General features: G+C 36.5%; 1 protein-coding gene across 1 annotated transcript in view; it reads left to right on the top strand.

Annotated features, from left to right (window-relative positions):
- Window positions 1-9,955, top strand: part of LOC104541753 (utrophin-like) — a gene marked incomplete at both ends in the record, with an annotated part of 19,670 nt that extends 9,715 nt beyond the window's left edge. The window contains 4 exons of the mRNA XM_010185885.1: window positions 1,118-1,276; window positions 1,641-1,884; window positions 8,256-8,370; window positions 9,869-9,955. Coding sequence (XP_010184187.1) covers window positions 1,118-1,276; window positions 1,641-1,884; window positions 8,256-8,370; window positions 9,869-9,955 — 605 coding nt within the window. The remainder of the gene's footprint in view (window positions 1-1,117; window positions 1,277-1,640; window positions 1,885-8,255; window positions 8,371-9,868) is intronic.
- Between the last annotated feature and the right edge of the window lie 1,030 nt (window positions 9,956-10,985).

Below are 10,985 nucleotides of genomic sequence, written 5' to 3' on the forward strand. Positions count from 1 at the left end.
GTACTTCTCAGTATCATAAGGTATGCAATCTCAGATTTGTAGTCCAGCAAAGAAGAGAATTTGAGGGTTTTCTTCAGCCTTCATACTGCTACAGCAATTTCTCTCTTAAAAATATGTATAGTATATGTTTTTCTGCTGATGATTTATCCTTCTTGAGTAAATAAGCAAACAAACTATTTTTAGGACATGGTATCCTTCACTTTCTATCCATATAACATTACTATGGAGAAAAGCCAGGAACCAGGAAAGAAAGGCACACCTATACAAAAGCAAGCTCAATTGGACATTATAGCATAATTGAAAGTGTCAGGGCTTTTGTCACCTTACCAGAAGTAATTTCTGTGTGAGTCAGTAGGAGGACAGTGTTATAGTTTGTTTCTGTCCTTGAATCTGTAAGGAGGAGGAAAACTACTACCCTCAAAGAGTTTTGAGGTATTGCATGTGTGTATATCAAAATGGAAAAAAAATCTGGAAATAAAATGCTAGTTCAAGACCTATAGCATTATTTTTACAGCATTGTCAGCCCCTTTGTGCAATGCACAGTGCGAGGTAGATACTTGAATATTCACTGTACTATGACTTCTTGGAGAATTCTGTGGGGCTTTTATTTTCTTTAACTTTATTAGGTAAACTGAGCTCATCAAAACTATCTCCTAAAGAATATTTAAAATGTCAGCTATTTATAGTACCAAAAAAAAAGTAAACACCAGATGCCTTGTTTGTTTTTATTTATTTCTAAGGCATTTTGAATCAGTCATTTTTGGTTTATGTTATCTCAGTTTGTTGCTTTCACTATTTCTTTTCAAACCACCAGCAGCATTTGTTCTTTATGCATACACTAAACTGGTCTTCTACAGCACTACAGATCAGTCTTTGTACATTGTATGTTTATATGATTTTTTGCAGTATATTTTTAGGAACCATTCATTAAAAATTTAGTACAATTTGCTGAGGCACACATCTGACACATATACTAGATTCTTGCAGGCTTATTTCGTGCTCTCTTAGTCCTTTTTCATAAATAAACAAACAAAACCCCTCAGCTTGACAAAGATGTTTGCTCACATAATAAATGTTTAATTGCTTTGTCTTTCTCTGTGCTGTTTTATTGCTCTAGAGAGGATGAGCATGCCCTTATCCAGCAGTATTGCCAGACGCTAGGAGGAGAGTCGCCCGTGAGCCAGCCACAGAGCCCGGCTCAGATACTCAAGTCAGTGGAAAAGGAAGAGCGAGGAGAGTTGGAGCGCATCATTGCTGACCTCGAGGAAGAACAAAGGTCTCGTAATCATCCTACCTGGTGTCTGTACTGTCACCTCATTGTTGTTTGAGCCATGCATGTACTATGTATGGTTGTTGGAAAGGAGAAGAAATGGACCTAGAAGTCATGATTTTAGCCCCCAAAAAATCAGTCAAGGTGTACGTCGTGCATATCCCGACTCCGTTAGGTAGAAGAGGGTCAGTCTGTGATAAAATATCTTAGTTTCACCTCATCTTTATTGTGTATATTTTCCCCATAAACTGCAAGTCAAAACACTGTATTTGTATGAGCTACTTATGTTCTGTAGTTGGAGGTGATGATAACATAAGGAACTTTTTTATAATTTGCTTAAGTTATCTTTTTCTTCTTTTCAATATACCAGGAGTTTGCAGATAGAATATGAGCAACTAAAGGAGCAACATCTTCGGAGAGGAATAAACCCTCTTGCATCACCTCCTGACTCCATTGTGTCACCTCAGCATGCTTCTGAAGATGCCGAGCTCATAGCTGAAGCTAAACTCCTGAGGCAACATAAAGGTCGCCTGGAAGCAAGGATGCAAATATTGGAAGATCACAACAAACAATTGGAGTCTCAGCTTCACCGGCTACGACAGCTACTTGAGCAGGTAAATGCATATAGGTGTCTTTCCCTTGTGTTATTTCTGCATGATGAATTTCTTGGTGGAACAAAGCCATTGGAATTTTATTGTAGATGTTTGCACCATACTAGCTTGGTCTGTTGCACTCAGTCATTTCTAGGATGGAGAGATATTTTTCCTACCCTCTGTTATAAGCCATGGTGAAAGTCAAATGAGAACAAGATGATCACAAGTGCTGTTAAATTAGGAAACCTTGAGAATAACACAAGCAAGTGCAATAATTTTTTCTGAACTAAAAAGCAGGGGGAGAAAATATATACCCTATTCCAACTAATGGTGCCTGTAGCACCCTGTATTTGACTTCAGTTTTCCAATCCTACTAAAATAATTTGTTTATTTGTTGTTACGGATAGTCAGTGAAGCCTTTCTTTGCAGGCCAAAGACAGATGGCCAAAGATGTGTTTTAACATGCAAAGGAGCAATACATTCCATTAATAATCCAGTCCTCTTGAGTAGCATACTTAGATCAATAAGCTCCAGCAAAATGGTCTGGGCAAAAGTAAATGCTGAACACAGCAGGCTTTTAGCAAATGTCAGTAGTTAAAGATTGTAGGGTTTCTTTGCTGGAGGAAGAAATGTTGATTGTTTTGAATTCAGCATATGCACATCTAGATTATGAAAATAATAGCAACAAGGTATTGTTAGAGTTGCTTGTTTGTACTATATCATGCGTGGACACTTGAATGACAAAGATAAATTTCTATGAATGTTTTCTTGTAACTAATCATTACATTTGGGTCAGAGTCCAGTAAGGTAAATGATTTCTGCCTTCCATGAGTACAGGTGACTGTAGAGGATTTAACTACGCCAAGAAACAGACCACATAAACCAGGTATCAAAATGGCGTTAAGTTCCTGCTGTAGATGATAATCTCATCACATGATAGAGATATTTTTTGTTTCTTTGTTTATTTCACTGGCTGACTGTCATTTTTCTAGGCAGTTTTGGCTGGACAGTATTAAGATGCATCTGTTTCAGTGGCTTCCCTGCCCCTCTAGCAGAGTATCTTGGTTGTTGTTACTGTCATTCTAGCATCTTTAATCAGTATTTGAGCAGCATAAATATTTAACAGAGAAGATAACAACTGATGTAACTGTTAACAGTCATTCATGAAGTAAGTATCTTGAGAACTGTGGCTGATACTAGCTCTTTTAGACAAGACTTTAAAATCTGTGAGGAAGCAGCCATAGAATAGATACACGGAAATTCTGCCAAACCCACAGACACTTTCGGCTCAGTGCTTAAAGCAGGAGCATGTCCACCCTTTAAAACTTTTTCTTTCCTGATATAGCTGTGGATAATCTTATAACTGTAATCTTTTTAATGTCTTTATAGTATTCTTAGGATGACCTTTAGGGTATACTTGTGTGTTGTTATAGAGTTGACGTGAGGCAGGGGACAGTTGTTTCTTCTTATTAGCTCTGCCTTTGGATTTTTCTGGGCATTCTGCAGCTTGTGGTTTCTGAGAGGGTAAGGTAGAACAGAGTTGATATTTTTCAATACTTCTGATCATTTACACCTCATTTACTATATACTGTTGCTCTTCTGCTTCCTGTCTGAAGTCTCCCACCTCTGTGGGAGTCAAGCTTGCTTCTGATTGTTCCAAGTGCCATTCCCAAACCTGTTCTTTTTTCTTCTCAGTCCTTTAAGGGAATGGCTAGTATGAAGTTAATTACATGAGAAGGTCTGCATTATTGCTTTTATAATATATATGTGGCTTTTCAATATGCCTTTCTATATGCATCTTTATTTAGTGGGGGGTTTTTTTGACCTATCACTAAGCAGATTTCTTGTAGTCTGTCTCCAAGGATGCTGAACCTACTCCCTTGAAGGGGATTCAGAAATTGTAAATAATTCAAAGATTTAGTATATGTTCTTTGGAACTTCTTTATTTTTACATTAATACAATTATGAAGCAGCATTACCACCCCCTTAACTTTCTGAAAAAATGACCAGTCTTCGGCATGTTTGTTTTTCTGTAACCTATGCCATTCACAGTCTAAAAGTCTTTACCTCTTTCACTGCTTGAGGAAGGACTTTATCAGAAGCCAGCTGAGGATCTAAGTATATTTGTTTCTTGTGCTTTTATTGGCTGCCCCAATTGTTTTTTTTTCAGTGGAGATAAGGAATACCATTTCTCATTAATGAGATAAATTATTTGGGTGGAAGATTCTTGTAAGTCCCAATGTCAAAATATGTAACAACTCTGTAATTCCTGTAATAATAGTTATTGGTATTAAAGGGCAGAACTGTTCTACACAAATTTCTTTGCTGCGACTGCCATTTCATGCCATCACTGTATCTCTCCTCTGTCAATACCAAGTCTCTCTATTTCTCTGCTCCACTCAGCCTCCTGACTGTAGTCTGGGTTAATAACTTGCCACTAAATCTAAAATACTGAGACTTTTTCCTCTGAAAGATATGAAGTGAGCCTACATGCAGATATTAGGGTAGAGAATTAATGAAACCTAGAAACTTTTCTATAGTAACTGTTTAATCTAAACAAGGGCATCCTAAGGCATTCTTTAGGGAGCACCTTTAGCAGAAATGTGCATGCATCCTCACTGGACATTTGCCTACTTCAGGTCACAATTCAGCAGTTACCAAACTATTTTTATTTTAGCAAGCCCAAAGGATTGGTAGCTGTCACACGATGTTGTCATTTTTGTCTGCCTGATTGATTATAGTGCCAAAGACGAAGGTGAAACAGAACTGGTGTGTGACAACTTTGATACCAGCATGTGAATCATATAGAGAAAAATATAAAGAATCCATTTTCATTTTTCTTTCTTCAGCCCTTTTAGACACTTCATGTGCAAAGTAGAAGTAAGACCTATTATGAAGGGCATTTAAAGTGTGTTTGGATTTTTCTCTGCTTGTGTGAGCTGCTGAATAGAGGTTTCCTATTAGATTTGATATTGAAGTTAATGGAAGCTAAAATCATCTGTCAGTGGCTTAAGACAGAGTAAATAGGGACCAGAACTCCCTCTGCAACTGCAAGTAGAGAAGCTTTATCAAAAGAGCAGAGGAGACCTTAGTTTTTTGTGAAGGTGGGAGAGTAAATCTGGAACAAGAAGAAACATCTCTAATGGATGTGGACAGGCAATTGGCCTTTTTGAGATTTCCTGTGATTCAAAGGTGGGGGAGGAGGGGAGGAGCTTTTTGTTTTGGTTTGGTTTGGTTTTTTACCTAAAGCAACATAGGTCAAGAGAAGAATGGGTATGTCTTATCTGTCCATTAAGCCACAGAACACTTCAGGTTCTTCTTTGGGAAAAACACCATCAGGAGGCATAGCAAAATATGGCAACATAGATCAAAATTGGTTAAGATAAAATATCGCCCTTGAAATGCTTTAAAAACTGCTGTACCACAGAAAAATCCCACCATTTCAGAGTTTTCTGGAGAAGAACTTATCTTTCCATTCATATCTTTATCAGGTTTTGCATATAAAGAATTGTAAAAACTCTCAGAAACTGCAGTTAGAAACTTCCTCCTCATTCCTATAGAGGCATATCCCTACTTTTGTTTATTATTCCTCAGTATCCCTACTTTTATTTATTCAGGAAGAAGCAGAAGGCATACAGTAACATCTAGGGCTATTTTCTTATGATTTCTGCTTTAAGGGTTGTCTGCTGGGTTGTTTTGAATAAAAATACGTGAACTGCATGATGCTTCAAGGGGGTCTGTGATGGAAGTGATCAGATTTTTCAGATGTTATGCAACTGGAATTAGGTAGAACATGATTTTTCTACAGTTTTTTCTCAGGTTCTCTCCTAGTAAAACTGTTAAATCATGTAAATACATGCAGCTATATCCTCAACTATTTTGCATTTAGCATTTTTCAGTATCTGATTATTGTATTAAGGCATTTGTGTTACTACCGGAACCCTTTCCTTTCCACTCCAAACCTTTCATATGCTTAACTGGATCGTCCTGATCTTGGAAGAAGAGGATTTTGGTTTGTTTTGGCTTTTCTTCTTATTGCAGTCACTGGAACTATGTAATGTAACATTTATCAGTATATTTAAGTGAAAATGAAGTCACCAAACATTGTCCTAGCATTAGAAGGGGATGTGGTTTTTGTTCATTTGATTGGTTTTTTTAAAATCCAACTGCAATATCTCATTCTGACTGCTATAGCAGTATTGCGTACATCCATGCAAAGTATTCCAAGTATGTTTTGTTTGGTCTCAGGTTATCTACTGTTAGAGTCCTTGTGCTCTGCAAGGTTTTTTGTCATTTGCAATAGCACTCCTAAGTGGTACTAAATAAACTTCACTACTAACTCATCATTAAAGTTTGTAGGTATCTCCTTTCTATCCTAATTAATCTTGACTTTGCAGTGCCTCACTATCCTTGATCTAGCCTATGTGATGCTGTACTGCAGTTTTGTATCAAGTCCAGCACTGATCTTCCTTCCTCAGTCACCCCTGCACCATTTGTCCACAGCTACTTCTTGAAGAGGGAGAAAGATCCAGTCCAGGTGCAAGTTTGCATTTTGGATTATTCAAATTGTCTCTGACCACCTACTTATGCATTGGTCAAGCAGCCACTCTGCTGCTGGAGTTAGCCTTGTTCTTCTGTGCTGAACTAACTCTTAACCCTTGGAGATTTTGCTTCATCTCTTTACCATTATAGCTGTAACCTCTTCTTCAAGAAGGTTCAGAATCTACATAGGTTCTAGGCTATACAGCATTACCTGGCATTAGTTACCCCAGCTTAGCCTGTTTAAAATCACCACACTCATTTTATCTAGACCCTATAGCTGGGTTGAAGCCAGATACTGAATAGCATATTACTTAACTACATGATAGGCATTCACTGTTCATACGAGTGTCTTGACAGTAAAATCTTAGGCTGGCAATATTGCAGAGCAGTATTTTTTGATTTATTATTTTAGTCAAAGCTGGAAGTTGGTATTGTGATGCTGAAAGAGAGATGAGATTTGAAGGAGAAAAAAAGATTTGCTGAGTGCTCAAGGGAACATTTTCTTCTGTTTCTCACCACTGCATATGAAAGAAAAAATATCTTTTGTTCAACAATCTTAAGTTTTGTTGAAGTTGTCTCAAAAAATTGAATGTTGCACTTAAGGCTGTGAGCTGAAAAGGAGCAGCTTGTACACAAATTAACTGCCATTCTGTATATTGCCTCTTTGCATCAAGTCTCAGCTGTTCTAGGTACTTGTTCAGTCTCAGTTTCAAAAAGATCTTAAAAGTAATTATATTTTTTATTACTCTGTATCTGCTTTTGACAGATTTAATTAAATAATCTGCTCTTTTAGCTGTTTGGAAGTATTTTGGTGATTTGCAATCAAAAAGATAAATTACAGGGGCAACCATTTCAGCTAAGATTCTATAACTGCCTCATGTAAATACTGTTTCACTTGCTTCTGTTTTTTCAAAGTAATCACTTCTGGATCTCAAATACTGTATTACTACTTTTTTCCTCTAAGGCTTTCTTACAAGAAAGAAGGAAAATAGGAAAATAAAATGCCTGAGCAGGATGCCTTTCAATATTTTTGAGTTGTTAATAGTCAAGACGTCTTGCTATCTTTTCTTATTTTGTGTCCATACATGTATACTTATACGTAGTCTCAAGCACATACATGTTTACAACTAAATGTTATATAGAACTTCTGTGTTTGATTCTTCAGGTGAATTTAAGAGTCCAGAAAGGTTTGCCTACCACAATTTTCAACGTATATGGATTCCTTCTCGTAATTTTCTGGAGATTACAGAGTACATAGTTTTATTGCAAATTTGGTGTCCATCACATTATTGAGAAGCAATGTCAGTGTCTTCACTCAGCTTGATTGTGAAGGACTTTTGCAAAACTGTTAATGGTTGAACAGTTGTTCCTAAGCATGATCAGTCATCCTAGTAAAGCTTCTTGAGGAACCTTAGCTGAATGTTCTCTGTCTGTTTATATATGTATATATAGCTTCAATAGTACCGTTGTGTAGTCTTTCTGCATAGCTAGACAGAGAGCCTCAGCAGAGTGTTTGGGTTGTACATAACATTGTGTCTCCGTGTTGCGTGCTCGCAAGTGAACATTGGTTTTATCAAGATCATCAACTGGATTCTCATAAGTATAACATTTAAGTCTAAATTTTCTTTTATGAAGTTGTTGGTTTGTTGTTGTTTGTTTTTTTTCCTCTAATGTTTGTATAGACCTAAGCCAACTTTCCATAGTTTGGAGAGCAAAAAAGAAAGAGCATGTACAAAAGGAGAAGAGTAGGATGACTGCTTTCAAGCCCAGATTTGAATTTATTATACAATTTATTTAAATTATAAAATATACAATTTATTTACATTTTGGTATTGTTGTCTTTAATGCAGCCTGAGTCAGACTCCCGAGTTAATGGCACCTCCCCCTGTGCTTCGCCTCAGCACTCTGCCCTTGGCTACCGGCTCGAGCAAGAGACAAGCTCACAGTTTCATCAGACAGGTGCGTGTTTTGATCAGATACTGTGCTGCATGGGTCCATAGGTAACTGCTGAATAGGTTTGTTGGCATCTTTCTGAAAAGATCTATAAATAAAAAAAGAACTAATCTTTATGATTGGAGCAAGACTTACTGCAGCTGGAGCTGTTGCTTCCCCACACTTGCGAAAAGCTGCAATATCCCAAGAATCCACATGACTGAATTATGGATTTCTGTCAATAGACTCCTTGGTCCCATCCATTCTGAGCAAATTATTTTACTGGGCAAATCCATCCTTGCTGAAGAGGGAACGAGATTTTGTTGGATTGAAATGACGAACAGCTGTTTGACCTACAGTACACTCATGCACCCAAGTAATTTGTCAGATACAGGAACAAATGTCCAAAATGTGGAAAGATTCATGGTGGCTGCTTTAAAAATTCTTCAGTAGCCTCTGCATATCTTGGTATTTTGATGACCCCACCCCTCAAAGACTTCACATCTTTAGGAATTATTGGGTATTTAAGTGTACAGTCTTTGCATATGGTGGGATTTCTGTGTTGAAAGATTATTTTAAATTCTCCAATAGCAGAACTCATTAATGCCACTTGGAATTAGCAGAAAGAACTACAGATCATTGAATGCTTAAAACCGAGAGGGGGAGAGTATTTTTCTTAAATTATCTTAAGTCTAATTTCCTTGTGTTTTTATTTGCAAGCCTTCATGTTATAGATTAAAAAATGATTTTATTTCTTTGGAAAACAGGAAAACGATTCCTTTGCATACTGAAAAATTATCATTCAGCATTGACGTGTATTTTTAGTTTGTTTAATTTATCTGGAAAAAATATAGAACTTATTCAAGTCTGATTTAATGCAGTGGTAGATTTATGAGAGATGCCGTCTAATAACATTGCCAGGAACAGAGCCAGCTGTATTCCCCAACCATTCCCTTGGCTAATTTTAAGCAGAATTAAAAAAAAAAAGTTAAGGAGAATTTTAATACTAGTGAAATTGCTGGTGCATATTGAATAAAGACCATCTAAAAGATACATGTTTTTTTCAGAAAAAGAATGGTGCATTCACTTTGAAAGTCACATGAAAAATCATTTGAAAATGGAACAGAATATTAATTGAGCAGCTACTGAATATAATTCCCTCATCTTGTAAACCTTTTATTTATTTTAACTGTAAATTCTTATGTACTGCTCCTTCTTGGCTCTTTCTTCTACTTAAATCTTGTGTGCAATGGTTAAGCTTTAGTAGGAGAAAAATGAATTCTACTGCAAATCAATAATGTTACTTTCATGTCCACTCCCTGGCTGACAATTATCAGTGACAGTTCCTACACATTAAATTACAAAGGCTTCAGGTAGTGATTTCCCTTGAAATATACAGGAGTATTTAACTGGAAGGTTGGATAAGAATATCTTTCAGAATGTTGTTGTCCTTTTTTTTTTTGCTTTTGCTTTTGCTTTTTCTCCTCCCCTTGTTACTGAATTCAGTACTCTTTTGTTCTCCTATCTGCAGATGACTTGTTAGTTCCACCTCACGGTACCAACACGGATCTAACAGATGTTATGGAGCAAATCAACAGCACATTTCCAGCTTGCTGTTGTAAGTGTAACAAAATATGTCTCTGGAAATATTATTGATTCTGAGATGTTCTTTTGAATAAAAAAATAATTCTTGTGGTATTGACCAGGAAAAAAAAATCTTCTCTCTGATGAGATTTCTTGTCAAAATATGCAAGCTACGTAATTCTTTAGTTCTTTAAAGTTCCTCAGTAGACACTATTTGTGAAGGTAAATAAACACATATTCTCATATTTTAAGTGGAAGTGAGTAACTGTAAGAAAAGCCTATAGCTCCATATGGTATTTTCAGCTGTGCCCACATAAGGGAGAAGAGACTTAGAATCCCATTATCTGCTGATATAAATCTTATTTAGAACTTAAGTTAATGTAATTGCAGAAATTGTGAATGCTGGTTCGCTAATAAAACTTGAAAAAAAGGCCTTAGGCAACAGGAGAGACCATAGCCCAATCCTGACTGCCTGAACTAATTATTGAACTAGTTAATTAACCAATTGATCAGAGGAAATAACTGTTAACACAGCACATAACACCTTTCCCTGCTTAAATGCATTGAAAGTTAATATTTTATTCAGTGTCTATTAAAGAGATATCAAAAGGAAAACCATTTAGTTTCCTATGCATGGCTTGTATCTGATAACATACATTTTCACTGATTGTTTGTCCAGGGTGTCACTGCACTCACAAAAGTGAGTAGCTATCCCTCTGTTTCCAGCAGTATTTCATACATACTGTTGGTTTCAGCATGGGGGTGAAGTGTATTTTTTTGCATACATACACACACGCATATATATATGTATATATGCACACCTTATGTTCTTTTGCCTTAGAAAAACAATCATGAAAACCTTGATATATTCTTAAAATTTCAACAGTTCTTTCAAATGCAATGTAATAAAGATGGTCAGTTTTAAAAGGCACAGGTAAGCGAGAGGGTGTTTATGCCCAGTTATTGCAGAAGCATCAAGATTGAACTCTATTCTATTTTGAAAACTCAGTGAACCCTGTTAAAATACCCCTTTTAGTTCTTGTATGTATATTGCTTAGCTGTGA

This window comes from Mesitornis unicolor, unplaced genomic scaffold (assembly GCF_000695765.1).
Source record: "Mesitornis unicolor isolate BGI_N332 unplaced genomic scaffold, ASM69576v1 scaffold10076, whole genome shotgun sequence".
NCBI lineage: Eukaryota > Metazoa > Chordata > Aves > Mesitornithiformes > Mesitornithidae > Mesitornis > Mesitornis unicolor.